The sequence below is a fragment of the Erinaceus europaeus genome, chromosome 3, assembly GCF_950295315.1.
Source record: "Erinaceus europaeus chromosome 3, mEriEur2.1, whole genome shotgun sequence".
Taxonomy (NCBI): Eukaryota; Metazoa; Chordata; class Mammalia; order Eulipotyphla; family Erinaceidae; genus Erinaceus; species Erinaceus europaeus.
Genome location: NC_080164.1, coordinates 97,681,307 through 97,696,201, shown reverse-complemented (window position 1 = coordinate 97,696,201; position 14,895 = coordinate 97,681,307). Strand labels below are relative to the sequence as shown.

The 14,895-nt window shown below is 47.0% G+C and overlaps 1 protein-coding gene across 1 annotated transcript in view; it reads left to right on the top strand.

Annotated features, from left to right (window-relative positions):
• The window catches only part of LOC103123610 (tetratricopeptide repeat protein 7A), a 64,139-nt gene that overhangs the window by 29,181 nt on the left and 20,063 nt on the right, over positions 1–14,895 (top strand). Inside the window, exons 4-5 of the mRNA XM_060187704.1 lie at positions 3,967–4,097; positions 8,450–8,565. Coding sequence (XP_060043687.1) covers positions 3,967–4,097; positions 8,450–8,565 — 247 coding nt within the window. The remainder of the gene's footprint in view (positions 1–3,966; positions 4,098–8,449; positions 8,566–14,895) is intronic.

Here is a 14,895-nt window from a genome sequence, read left to right as displayed (position 1 = left end):
AAGCCTCTGGCAGGGAAGTTCAGTGCTTCCCCAGTTGAGTCATCTTCCAAGCCACTGTTACCCATTCTTCCAGAGTTCATCTTGAATTCTTAATACCTGTTTATTTTAAAATATTTATTTATTTATTTATTTATGAAAGGGTAGGAGGAGAGAGAGAAAAACAGATATCACTCTGGTACATGTGCTACTAGGGATTGAACTCAATACTTTATCCACTGAAACAGCCTCCTGGACCATGAATTTTTTTTTTTCTTCATTGGGGGATTAATGTCTTACAGTCCACAGTAAATAAAATAGTTTGTACATGTATAATATTTCCCAGCTTTCCACATTAACAAGACAACCCCTGCTAGGTCCTTTGTCATCATGTTCCAGGACAGAACATAAGTTCTTAATACCTGTGGGGGACCCAAGAATAAGAGGCGGGGTTTCCATCCATTGGGAGTTCACAGTCCAGGACAGCACTCTGGTCAGGGCTGTGCTGGTTCTAAGTTACAGCAGCAATCTAAACAATAGGGCATCAGCCAACGTAGCAATGGTGATGGTAAAAATAGGAGAGAGTTCTTAGCTCACACACTGGAAGTTTTTCCTGGGGAAAGTTTCAGTCAAGAGTCTACAACAGTGTCTTTAGGACTCTACTCTCATTTGTCTTTTCTTTCCTCTGTGTAGATTTGAATTTTACAATTTATTTTTACCTAGAGCATAGCTCTTCAGGCTTTTAATGGTATTGGGGACTGGACCTGGCACCTCTGAGCCTTGGGCATGAAAACCTGTTGTGTAACTGCTATTCTAGCTCCCTGTGCCCCCCCCACTGCCTTTTAAAGTACTTTTTAAAACTATTCATTTATAAAATGGAAATATTGACAAGACTATAGGATAAGAGGGGTACATTTCCCTAGAGCTCCATATCCCATCCCCTCCCTTGATAGCTTCCCTATTCTTTATCCCTCTGGGAGTATGGACCCAGGGTCATTATGGGATATAGAAGATGGGAGGTCTGGTTTCTGTGGTTGCTAAAATTATCTTTACTTATTTATTGGAAAGAGACAACCAAAAATCAAGAGGGAAAGGGGAGACAGAGAAGGAGAGAGACAGAGAGATACCTGCAGTACTGCTTCACCACTTGTAAAGCTTCCCCTCTGCAGGGGGTGGCTGGAGTCTCAAACCTGGGTTTCTGCACATTGTAACGTGCACTCAACCAGGTGCGCCACCACCAGGCCCTGAAGTACTTTTAATTAATGTATTATTTGATTGGTCAGAGAAAAATCAAGAGGAAAAGGTGAGATAGAGAAGAGAGGAGAGTCACCTGAAGCACTGCTTCATCACTTGAGAAGCTTTCCCTCTGCAAGTGGGGACTCAGGACTTGAACCTGGGTCCTTGCACATGGTAAAGTGTACTCAGCTAGTTGTGCCACCACCTACCCTCCACCCTCCAGCCCCAGCCTTTTTTTTTTTGTGTGGTGCTAGGGATTGAACCCAGGGTCTCACTCATGGAAGGGATGCACTTGTATCCCTCCGCTACCTCCCTGGTACAAAATTTTTTAAAAAGGAATTTTTATGCAAGCAATAGACAGGGAGAGAACACAAGACAATCCACTTTTTTTTCTCTTTTGCCTCCAGGGTTATCGCTGTGGCTCAGTGCCTGCACTACAAATCCACTGCTCCTGGAGGCCATTTTTCCCATTTTGTTGCCTTTGTTGTGGTTCTTATTGTTGTTATTGTCGTTATAACTGTTGCTGTTGTTGGATAGGACAGAGAGAGGAGGAGAGAAAGATAGACACCTGCAGACCTGCTTCACTCCTTGCAAAGGGAGCTGGGGGCTCCAACCAGGGTCCTTAGGGTCCTTAATGCCCGTCCTTGCACTTTGCACTATGTGCATTTAACCCGCTGTGCTACTGCCCAGCATTTCCCCCCCCCACTCCACTTTCTGTAGAGTTTTATCCACTTGTTTTTGGTGCTCTGTTATGGTGTCAGGGATTGAACCTAGGGCTACACTCATGGAAGAATGGAAGACAAGCTCTGTATTGCTGAGCCAACTCTTTGGTTCAAGTTTTTTTTTTTTAATTTACTTTAACTTTTTTTATTTTTTATTTTTTTGCCTCCAGGGTTATTGCTGGGGCTCAGTGCCTGCACCATGAATCCATTGCTTCTGGAGGCCATTTTTCCCCCTTTTGTTGCCCTTGTTGTTGTAGCCTTGTTGTGGTTATTGTTGTTGTTGATGTCGTTCGTTTCTGGATAGGACAGAGAGAAATGGAGAGAGGAGGGGAAGACAGAGAGGGGGAGAGAAAGACAGACACCTGCAGACCTGCTTCACTGCCTGTGAAGCGACTCCCCTGCAGGTGGGAAGTCGGGGGCTCGAACCGGGATCCTGATGCTGGTCCTTGTGCTTTGCACCACGTGCGCTTAACCCGCTGTGCTACCGCCCGCCCCCCCTTTTTTTTATAACTAAGGGTTTGTTATGTCTTTTATCTGCTTTCTAAAAAAAAAAAAAAAAAAACGGATACAAATATCCTTATTTTTTTTCCTTTATAGCATTCACGTGTAATAAGTAAAATAATACTGTCCCTTCTTGGCTTCATTTTTTTTCTTTTAGGATTTATATTTTCTTTTTAATTTTTTATTAGTGATTTAGTAATGATTAGCAAGATTGTAAGATAACAGGGGTACAATTCCATACAGTGTCTACCTCCAGAGTTTTGTGTCCCATCCCCACTATTAGAAGCTTCCCTGTTCTTTATCCCTCTGGGACTATGGACCAACATTCTTTATGGTGGGAGTTCTGGCTTCTATAATTGCTGTTCTAGGATTTCTCTTAACTTTAGAGCTACACTTTGATTATTATTATTGAGAAACTGTAGTTGTGGCTGGCAAGACAGCTCATCTGGATAGTGCACCTGTTTTGTCACACATGTGACCCAAGTTCAAGCCCATCCCCACCACACTAGAGGAAGCTTCAGTGCTAGAGCATATTTGCTTCTCTCTCTGTTTCTGACTGAAAAAGTCAGTCAGGAACAGCAAAGCATCAGCAATAAGTCAATCACAATTTAGTTGTGGTAAAACCACACACCATAATATTTACCACCAGAACCATATCCAAGATTCATCACAGTCACTATATTATAGTGAGTGGTTTTGTTTAAAGGTAAGCTGTCCTGGGGCCGGGCAGTGGCCCAGTTGAACACACATGTTACAATGTGCAAGGACCCATGTTCAAGCCCCACAGGGGCTAAAGCTTTGTGAGTGATGAGGCAGTGCTGCAGGTGTCTCTCTTTCTCTCTTTATTTCTTCCCTCTTTATTTCTGCCTGTCTCGATTCAATAAAAGGTGGGCTGTCCTTAAACATTTCCAGGCTGCGGCCAGGTGGTGGAGCACCTGGTGTGGTGTACATTATGCAAGGAACCAGGTTAAAGCCCCCAGTCTTCACTTGCAGGGGTAAAGCTTTTCAAGTGGTGAAGCAGTGCTGCACGTATCTGTCTGTCCCTCTCCCCCTCTCTCCCCTTTCCCTCTCAATTTCTTTCTTCTCTATCCAATAAATAAAGATAATAATAATTTTTTAAAATTCCAGGCTCACTTCTAGCCCCATGGAAGGACAGATTCTTGGGTTGTTTCTTCTGCATTCAGCCTGGCCTGTGAACTCCTGTTCAGCCTCTCCTGTGGTCTTTACCGTGGGACAATGATAGCATTCTCCTGTGGAAAGGGAGGAGGGAGCTGCTGAAAGAGTGGGGAGTGGGTGCTGGGAAGGAAGCAGCCTGGAAGGATATTCAGGAGCTGGGTATGGGGGTGCCAGAGTGCCAGATATTCCCACACATGCCAGCCCACTGCAGCTGATCCCACCGTTGCTTGCCTCCTCCCTCCTCTCGGTGGACTCCACCACCTCACTGGCTGTTCCAGAGCCTCAGTCACCCTTGGGGCAGGGCCTGGAGCCAGGGGGCCCTGAGTAGGTCTGAGGTGCTGTTCTTCCTCCACAGGCCTCTCCCTGGAACGCCTCCCCAACTCCATCGCTTCCCGACACCGAGTAACCGAGCGAGAGGAAGAAGTGGTCACCTGTTTTGAGAGGGCCTCCTGGATCGCGCAGGTGTTCCTGCAGGAATTGGAGAAGGTGAGCCACCCCTCCAGTGAGCACCTGTCTCTGCAGGCTTCCACAAAGGCCAGAGGTCACACTCATGCAAATTGAGAAGAGTACCCTCTTATCTCCCTGGAATACAGTCAACTTCATCCACAGAAAAACTCATACTGGTTATGTTTATTTTATTTTATTTATGTTTATTTATTGGATAGAGACAGAAAGCAAGAGGGAAGGAGTGGGTGGGAAAGAGGGAGAGAGACAGAGAGACACCTGCAGCCCTGCTTCACCACTCGCAAAGCTTTCCCCCCTGCAGGTGGGGACCAGGAGACTTAAACCCGGGTCCTTGCACGCAGTGACATGTGCGCTCAGCCAGGTGCATCACTGCCCGCCCCATCTGTTTATTTTTTTAAACTCATTTATTTATTGTTTTTACCAGAGCACTGCTCAGCTTTGGCTTATGGTGGTGCTGGGGACTGAATCTAGGCTCGGTGCCTCAGGCATCAGAGTTTCTTTGCATAACCATTATGCTAACTGCCCCCGCCGCCCCCATTAAAAAAAAATTTTTTTTAATATTTATTCCCTTTTGTTGCCCTTGTTTTATTATTGTAGTTATTATTATTGATGTTGTCACTGTTGGATAGGACACTGTTAGAGAGAAAAGGAGAGGAGGGGAAGACAGAGAGTGGGAGAGAAAGATAGACACCTGCAGACCTGCTTCACCACTTGTAAATCGACTCCCCTGCAGGTGGGGAGCCAGGGGCTCGAACCAGGATCCTTATGCTAGCCTTTGTGTTTTGTGCCATGTGCGCTCAACCTGCTCTACCGTCCGACTCCCCCCCCCCCCATTTTTTAAAATCCTTATTTATTTATTGGATAGAGACATTCAGAAATCAAGAGGGTAAGGGGGAGATAGAGAGACACTTACAGCACTGTTTCAACACTTGCAAAGCTTTCCCCTTGCAGGTGGGGACCAGGGGCTTGAACCTGGGTCCTTCTGCATTATAACTTGTGCTCAACAAGGTACACCACCACCCAGCTCCCTGATTTTGTTTAAATAAAGCTCTTCCCTCACCCCCTCCCTCCTTGATTTTTCTTCATCACTGATCTGCACCTACTTTTTCAGATAGAGAAGTGGGGTGGGAAGAGGAGGAAACACCACAGCACCAGAATTCCCCTCAACCCAATAGTACTCCCTTGAGGAGTACCAGGGACTTGAACCTGGGTCACAGGTTCACACAGCAAGGCAGGTGTGCTATCTTCCTCATCTGGGACTTGAGTGCTCTGGGCTGACTTTTTTTTTGGCTGTAAAGAGACAGAGACTAGGAGGGGATCTGATGGAGGGACCATAACCCCAAAGCTTCTTTCACTCAGTGGTAGAGGGGGGTGGCCCAGGCTTGAACCTGGGCTATGTACTTGGCAAGGCAGACACTCACTTTTCAGGTGAACTTTTGCTGCTGAATAACTCTTTACTGACAGAAAATAGTTGAGTGTGTCCCCTCCTCCTCCCCCCACCCCCACTTCAGGGCATAATTCTGTTGCTCTCAGCAAACATTTTTCTTTCTTTTTAATTGTTTTTTTTTTTTTGCCACCAAGATTATTAATGAGGCTTGGTGACCACATGACAAATCCACTGCTCCCAGTGGTCATTTTTCTTTTCTCTCTTTCAATATATTTTCTCTCTCTCTCTCTCTCTTTCTGCCTCTAGGGTTATTGCTGGGGCTCGGTGCCTGCACTACGAATCTACTGCTCCTGGAGGCTATTTTTCTCATTTTGTTGCCCTTGTTGTGGTTGTTTTTATTAGTTATAGTTGTTGTTGTTGGATAGGACAGAGAAATGGAGAGAGGAGGGGAAGACAGAGGGGGAGAGAAAGATAGACACCTGCATACCTGCTTCACTGCTTGTGAAGCGATTCCCCTGCAGGTATGGAGCCGGGGGCTCAAGCCAGGATCCTTGTGCTGGTCCTTGCTCTTTGCACCATGTGCGCTTAACCCACTGTACTACTGCCTGGCCCCCTCTTTCAATATTTTTATTTATTTATTTTGGATAGAGTCAGAGAGAAATTGAGAAGGGAGAGAGAGATAGAGAGAGGGAAAGACAGACACCTGCAGCTCTGCTTCACCACTTAGAAGCTTTTCCCCTGCAGGGTCTTGAACCAGCCCTTGTGCACTGTATATGCTTAACCAAGTACACTACTGTCTGGCCCTTTCTCTCTCTCTCTCTTTTTCTCCCTCTCCCTCCCCCTCTCCCTCTCTCTTTCCCCTTCTCTCTTTCCTGCTCTCTTTAGTTCTTTAATAGGAGAAATTGAGAGGGAAGGGGAAGGCAGAGAAGGAGAGAGAAAAAGAGACACCTACAGACCTGCTTCATCACTTGTGAAGCTTCCCCCCTGCATTTGGGGAATAGGGGTTCAATCTCAGGTCATCACATGGTATGTGGTCACTTGACTGGGATGCGTCACTGCCCAGATCCTCCTTTTAATGTAGATGGAGACAGACAGATGCCACAATACCACTCTGCAATTTATGGAACATTTGTTGGTACTGTGCACAGTGCTCCCAGGTGGTGCTACAGACTTGAACCCAGGTGTGTGGTCTACTGGCCCCAGAAGATAGCTTTACCTGCCAGGAATCTTCTGGGTGAGTTCAGCTTGTCCAGCCAAGTGTGACAACTCCATCTGCATCCATGAACCCGTTTGTTGTTCATTACCGCTATTAGGAAATGGATATCAGGTGGTGCACCCAGTTAAACGCCCATAATACTATGTGTTAGGACCCGCGCAGGGATCTGGGTTTGAATCCTCCCCCCATCGCCTTGCAGGGGAAAAGCTTCACATGTGGTGAAGCAGTTCTGCAGGTGTATATATCCTTCTCCTCTCTCTCCCCCTCCTCTATCACTTTCTCTTTGTCATATCCAATAAAAAGGAAAAAAAATGGCCTTCAGGAGCCGTGGATTAGTAGTGCTGGTACTGAGACCCAGTGATAACCTTGGAGCAAAAAAAAAAGGAAATGGATATTATATTTATCCCTGTTCAGTCAGTGAGCTGTAGAGAAATGAAACCATTTGCTTACACTCTGCCCTTGGAAGGGGAACAGTCAGGTTGGTCTTTGTAGACATACTCCCTGAGTCTGAGGTGCTCAGAAGCTGTCTCCTGAGCCTCTTCTCAAAGCCTTTTGGTGGCTGGATTTCCCTAGCTTCCTCCTCTCCTGCCTCTCCCTTGGAGGGCCTGTAAGAAGTGTCTGCAGAGGTTAGCAGCATACTGTAGTAGTGAGATTCCACACCGATCCTACTGACAGCAGCTGAGTTCTGGCTTTCGTGTCTGCAGTGCCCTAAATGTGTCACAGCATTCAGTCATTGAGCCTTCACACCCCTGGCTAGAGTAGGGGCTGACAGGCCAGGAAGGTCAGATTTGGAGAGCAGTTAACTATAGTTTCCTGAAGTCCAGACAGCTAGTTAGTGGCACTGGCTGAATTTAAAAGCTGAGAGGGTGGTTCTGATGACTTTGGGAGAATTTGGGAAGACTCCCCGGCGTTCTGTTTAGCCGGCTTTTAGTAGCTGTCTGATGGCAGGTTCTGTGGCAGCAGAGAGGAGAGTTGGGTGCAGCTGGAAGAGATGGGCATGAACTGAAACTTGGAGCCCAGGAGACTTGGAACCCAACCAAGGTGGGACCTCACTCTCCTTGACTAATGCCAACATATCTGCCCAGCACCTCTTTTGATGACAGACCCCTTTCAACACCCTTCTTATGTCATCAGTTCCCCTAAAGCAGGGATTCCCCAGCACTTCACTTGGCTCTCCTGGTGTTTGACTGGGGAGAGAATAACTATATATTGCCACTAGGGTTAATTAGTGGGACTTAGTGCCTGCAAGATGAATCCATTGCTCTGCTCCTGGTGGCCATTTTTTTAAATAATAGAGACAGAGAAATAGGGTGAGAGATGGGGAGAGAAAGAGAGATATCTTTAGTCTGGTGTTGTTTATTTGTTTCTTGTTTTGTTTTCTTTTACCAGAGCACTGCTCAGCTCTGGCTTATGGTGGTGTGGGGGGATTGAACCTGGGACTTCGGAGCCTCAGGCATGAGAGTGTCTTTACATAACAATTATGCTATCTCCCCCCACCCTGATATCTACAGTCTGCTCCACTGCTCTTGAAGTCCCCCTGCCCCCCCCCCCCACACACACACACGGGGCTTAGGGGCTCGAACCTGAGTCATTACACTTGGTCACTTATGTCTTTGACTGGTTGCACCACTGCCCAGTCTCAACTTTGGACATACTTGGAAGGAAAGCTGAGGGAGGCCTTGGGCTACCCCTGCCAGGGTTGACTATTCCTGGGTCCCTCCACCTCTGAACTTGGAGATAGTGAATCTGTCTGTATTCCCTCCTCAATAGGTCACAAATAACACCACATCCCGGCACCTGAAAGGCTTGCAGCCAGTTGACTATGAGCTCACCTACTTTCTGGAAGCCGCCCTCCAGAGCGCTTACGTAACAAACCTGAAGAAGGGGTAAGTCGCCCAGCAGCCAGCATGGTGACCAGCCCAGACCAGCATGGTTATATCTGGGTTGGGGACACCTGAGCTGCTTGTGCTGAGTCACCTCCTTCTCTGGGAAGCAGGTGTGTGGGTTCGAGAGGGAAACTCCTTAGGGCTGCTTATCCACATCGTGTTCAGAATGTGCTCCAGCAAAGGACTGGGCTTCAGGAACCAGCTAAGGCAGTAAAGCGTATGTGTGCTTAGGGAGAGAGCCACTGAAAAAAGACAGGAATGCCTGCCTGCCTGCCTGCCTGCCTGTCTGCCTTCCTTCCTTCCTTTTACCAGAGCATTGCTCAGCTCTGGGTTCTGGTGGTGTGGGGGATTGAACCTGGGACTTTGGAGCCTCAGGCTTGAGAATCTTTTGCATAACTGCTATGCTGTCTACCCCCCTTCCTTTCTTTAAAAGAGAGTGTCTTGGCTGGCAGCCTTGGTGATGACATGGGGAGAATGACCACTGGCTGGTGTTAGAGGCAGATGTTGGGTAAAGAACTTTAGTCTCCCTGGAAATAATGCTCTTTTTTTTTTTTCTTTCTTTCTTTTCTTTTTTTTACCAGAGCACTGCTCAGCTCTGGCTTATGGTGGTGCTGAGAGAAGTTGCCTCATAAATGTTTTCCACATATTATGAAATTTTTTTCCTGTTTCATCATTCTTGATGAAAGATGACATATCAGTATCATTTAAAATTGGAATTTTTCTAAGTGAGTTTACTTTTTCTTAAATATTTTCATGTTTTATTTTAATGAGAGAGCTACAGAGAGAAAGACACAAAAAGACCACTGCTCAGATCTGGCTTATGGTGGTGCTGGTAATTGAACCCAGGACTTCAGAGCCTCAGGCATGAGAGTCTTTTGCAGAACTATCCCAGGAGTAAGTTTAGGAGCTGTGTAGTAGCACAGTGGGTTAAGCACACATGGCGCAAAGTGCAAGGACCAACATAAGGATCCCGGTTCGAGCCACCAGCTCTCCACCTGCAGGGGGGCCACTTCAGAAGTGGTGAAGCAGCAGGTCTGTAGGTGTCTATCTTTCTCTCCCTCTCTTTGTCTTCCCTTCCTCTCTCCATTTCTCTCTGTCCTATCCAACTACAGCAACTATAACAACAGTAACAACCACAAGGGTAACAACATGGGAAAAATAGCCTTCAGGAGCATTGGATTTGTAGTGCAGGCACTGAGCCCCAGCGATAACCCTGGAGGCAAAACAAAACTAATTTTAAAAGATCAGTTTTATTCATGAGAGAAGATGGACCACTGGCATAGGCAGTGCTAGGGATCACACCTAGGGAATAACATGCAAGCCCTGTAATCTAAGCACTGCTTGCACCCTAATATATATATAATTTATTGGTTCACCCAGTTTACTGTGTAATACATTTATAGTGGAAACTTCATAAAACACATACAGGAAAATAAAAACTCACAGTTTTTAACATTTATATCAAAGATTGGCAAAAGATCACCTCTGTTTTTTGTTTGTTTATTTTGTTTTTGTTTTTTACCAGAGCACTGTTCAGCTCTGGTTTATGGTGGTGCAGGATATTGAACCTGGGACTTTGGAGCTTCAGGCATGAGAGTCTGTTTGCATAACCATTATGCTATCTACCCTCTGCCCTTTTCTTTCTTTCTTTGCAAGAATAATAAAATGGTATTCTAGATCAAATTTTCCACTCAGGGGCTTGGCTATAATCTTGCATGTTCCTACTAATCTCTCTTCTTTGCCATTAGGGTAGTGTCCGTGGGGCACAGGGGAAGGTAGCCATGCCCCCTTCTGCAGGTGGGTTCTGGACTAGATACAGCAGGAGGCCAGAGAGTCCAGCACTGGCTTTATCTGGTAATTTCTTTATCCAGCCATCTGCCTCTGACATTTTCTACCATTAGGCTGCACTGCCCGGGGCACTTGTAGCCTATCTTTTGTGTCCTGCGGTGTGAAAGGCTTGGGAAGTATGGGTATGATAGTCCCAGTTCTGCTCTGAAGAGTTTGGAGGAAGTCAGGATAGGGTCCATCTGGGGATGTGAGAGTTCCAGGAAGGGGAAGGGAATGAAAAGAGACCAGGTGTTGCTGTTAATTCCTCCGACTAAGGGTTTCCACCCTTTCCCTGTGGGCTCTTTCAACCACATTTCCTACAGGTGTAGTGAGGTTACAGGAGGGAAAGTCAGCAGAGAAGCAGGGAGAGGACCCACAATTGTCAGATAGCTGCTGGACATGGGACTGGACCACATGTCCAATGCAGGGTGTTCTGTGATAGTCATAGTTACTAAGGAGGGGACACCAGCTCAGAGAGGCTTCCCCTATCAAGGCCTCAGCTTCAGGTGTGAACAGTCTAGAAATTCAGGCTAGTGCCAGCTTTGACGTGTAGAAGGGCAGTCTCAGTGACCTTTGGTGAGTGTAGGAGGACTAACCTCAGTGACAGTTGGACTGATTCTTGGAGGCTGACTTGGAGCGCTCCATACCCCAGGTGGGAAGGGGGGGGACTTGAGTCACCATCTCAGAAGGTAACTCCTCTTTCTGAGCCTGTAGCCCCTTCCCAGAAAAGGACCTGCTTCCCACTGTATGTCGTGCATGTCAGTGTGTGTATGTGTGTGTGTGTGTGCGTGCGCGCGCGCGCACACTCATGCGCGTGGGTTCTTGTTTTGAGGGTGAAAGCCTTGGACAGAGGCATTCAGCAGCCATCACTCCTTTTGGACATGCTCACATTGATTCAGTTTTTTTAAAAGATTTTATTTATTTATGACAAAGATAGGAGGAAAGAGAAAGAGCCAGACATCACTCTGGCACATGTGCTGCCGGGGATCGAACATGCTTGAGAGTCCAAAGCTTTATCACTGCGCCACCTCCTGGGCCACGACTCAATTTTTGTGTGTGTGTGTGTGTTGCTGTCATTCTGTCTTCCTCCCCACATCTCTTCTGGAAGTACAGTGGATAAGGCATTGCACTCTCAAGCATGAGGCTCTGAATTTGACCCCCAGCACCATACAGAATGGTGATGCTCTGCTACACAACACACACACCTCTTTCACATAAAGAAATAAATCTTAGTGTAGTCCAGGAGGTGGCACAGTGGATAACGCACTAGACTTTGAAGCTTGAGGTCCTGAGTTCAGTACTTGGCATTCTGGTCCCTGGTACCAGAATGATGTCTGGTTCTTTCTCTCTCTCCTCCTATCTTTCTCATCAGTAAATAAATAAATAAAATCTGGGCCAGATTGGTGCACACATTACAGTGCTCAAAGTCCTAGGTTCAAGGCCCCTGGTTCCTACCTGCAGGAGGAAAGGAAAGCCTCACAAGTGGTGAAGCAGGTCTGCAAGTGTCTCTCTTCCTTTCTATTTCCCCTCCCCTCTCAGTTTCTGTCTATCCAATAATAAATAAGTAAATAAAATATTTTTTAAAAATAGTAGATAAATAAAATCTTTAAAAATAAAGGAAGGGAGGGATAAAGAAAGGGGAAGGAAGGAAGGAGGGAAGGAAGATCTTGCAAGGAACAGGGAAAAGTAGTGGCGGCACCTGCTTATGAGGGGGAATTTGAGAGCCAGGGCCAATTTCCAAATGGACCTGAGGTGGACTGAGCCTCCAGTAGGGATTGAGAGTGAGGTTGTTCATAGCAGTGCCCAGGGCCCAGCCTGTCCCAGAGAACTGACACACAGCAAGGGTGTGGTGTGCACCACTGTGGGCTGAACTTCCATGAAGCCTGGCTTCCCCTGTGCTGAGTCTGAAACACTGCCCAGTGACTCATTGTGCCCAAGGGACAGTCATTTTTTCCAGGGGCCTTGCCCTCTTGATCCAGCAGTTAATTTCCCCTTGCTCTGTGGCTTATAACAAGGGTTCTAGATGGCCTAGAAAGAAGAGTCTGGAAATAGAGAGACACCACCACCTCCCCCCCCCAGAGGCTAGTGCTCAGGCAGCCTGGCAGCTGATTCCCCTCGCAGCCACCAGAGGGCAGCGTTGCACTCCACTTGGCACTGGCCTCACGCAGTTTTGACAACAGCCACTGCCAGCAGAGGGCACTTTTCTGACCTGTTCTTGGTGGTAGGCTTGGTTCTCACAGCAGATCCAGAGGCGAGACAGCAGCAGGGTCGGGGTGGGGGGACTCTGACTGTTCTTGTTGCTGGTTGGCCCTGTTCTCCCTGGAACCTAATCTCAGGGCATCTCCTGGGAACCAGAACTTGATTTACACAGAATGGGCATGGGGCCACTCCTCCTTTGGGAGTTGTTTTCCCTTCTGCCTGGACCTGGCAGAACTGGTTCTTGGCATAGAACTGGGAATTAGCTTGGAGCCACGTGTATTGAACCAGGTGGCCTCTGTTTTGTGTATGTTCTTAAGTAGCTTTTTTTTTTTTTATGACTAAAGCAGCAGTTTGGTCTTACTCTCAGCAGCTGAGGATAAGCATCTGCAGTGCTGGAGTTTGCTCTAAGGGGATTTGGAGGCTGGAATCAACCACCAGCAGAACCCAGGAGCATCCCATGGTGGTCAGTGTCCTGCTCTGGGGTGGAAAGGGGACATACCCACTCTGATATATATCACTCTGATATATATATATCACTCTGATATATATGATGCTGGGGATCCAACTTGGGATCTCATGCTTATAAGTCTAGTGCTCTAACCACCATGCAACCTCCTGGGCCACTTTTTAAAAGAAATCATTGGATTTATTTATTTATTTATTTATTTTAACCAGAGCTCAGCTCTGGTTTATGTTGGTGCAGGGGATTGGACCTGGGACTTTGTAGCCTCAGGCATGAGAATCTCTTTGTATAACCAATATACTATTTATCCCTGCCCAAAGATTTATTTATTTATGAGAGAAATCACTGTGGCACATGCCATGCTGGGAGTTGAACTTGGGACCCCATGCTTGAGAGTTCAATATGTTACCTACTATGCCACTTCCTAAGGCCATTCCAGCTTCTCTTAATACACACCCCTTTATTCATGGTTAGAACCCCATCACTCCCATCATCCCTCCCTCGCCTTTCCAGAAAGGAACTATTCCTTTGCCTGAATTTCCTTAACACCTGTCAGGGATATGGCACGGCTTTTGGGGTGGAGCCTGGGTGCAGAAAGGGGGACAAAGAGGGCTTGAGTTTTGGGAACTAATGATGTGGGTCTGTGGCAAGAGTGAGCAGCTTGATGATCTGGCTTGACCTTCAGATGACCTTGTCCCCTGGCTTGGCTCTGCAGCCACTGGTACCTGCCCACCAGCTATGAACTGGGATCTGCCCATAGTTGGGAGTTAGCCCTGAGCTGGGGCTTCTGGACCATAGTCTACTAAAATCCCATCCTCCATTTCCAGCCTGTCATGTGGACAGATGTCAAGCACCTCCTCTCTCTGAGGCATTGCTGAACTGAGCTCTGAGTGAGTCTTGGGACAAGGCTGACTGTGCAGGGCCATGAAGGAAATAAGTCACCCTCTCCTATGGTTTCTCCACTCATTCCACCCGTATTTGCTGAATTCCTGGGAGGTATGGGGCTGGTGACCAGGGCTAAGGCATGCATTGGGCACTCTGTAAAGACTTAGCACTCCAGTGACTGGCATTCCCATGTTCAAATGGCCGGGAAGGGAGGGGTGACTGTGCTAGGTCAGAAAGCAGCCATTGTCTGTTCTCAACATCTTCCTTTCCTTCTCCTCCTTCTCCTCCTTCTCCCTCTTCTCCTTTGAGATAGAACCAAGGAGAGTAAGAATGAAGGAGAACATAGCTCCAAAGCTTCCTCCAAGGCAGTTGGAGGGGGGAAGAACCTGGTTCAAACCAGGGTCGTGCACGTGGCAAAACAACACTATCCAAGGGAGCTATTTGCTGGCCCTCTTAAAAGTTGTTCTGGCTTACTTGGTTTGTTTTTTTTTTTCATGAAATATTTACTTAATTGATTTTATACTTTATGGGGTGTGTGTGTTAGTAGTTTAAACTACAGTTGTTGACGCAATGTTGTAAGCTCCTATTTCATGATAGGTGCCTAGAAGATACTCCTCCAGCCTAGGTCCTTTTCATTTTTCTTTTCTTTCTCTCTGATATATATACAGAGCAAGAGAGGAGAGAAATTGAGAGGGGAGGAGGAGCTAAAAAGGGAGAGAAACAGAGACATCTGCAGCCCTGCTTCACCACTTGTGAAGCTTCCCCCCACTTGCACAACTTCGGTCCTTACCCACCATCACGCACCAGGACCCCAGTGCCCCTTCACTTTACCCCTTTCCTCCCTTCCCCAGGGTCCTTTGCTTTGGAGAAATGCATCACATCCATTAGTAAACTTGAGAGATAGGGACAGGGTGGGGGTGTGCACAGAGCACTCTGTCCCATGAGGGCCAGGTGGT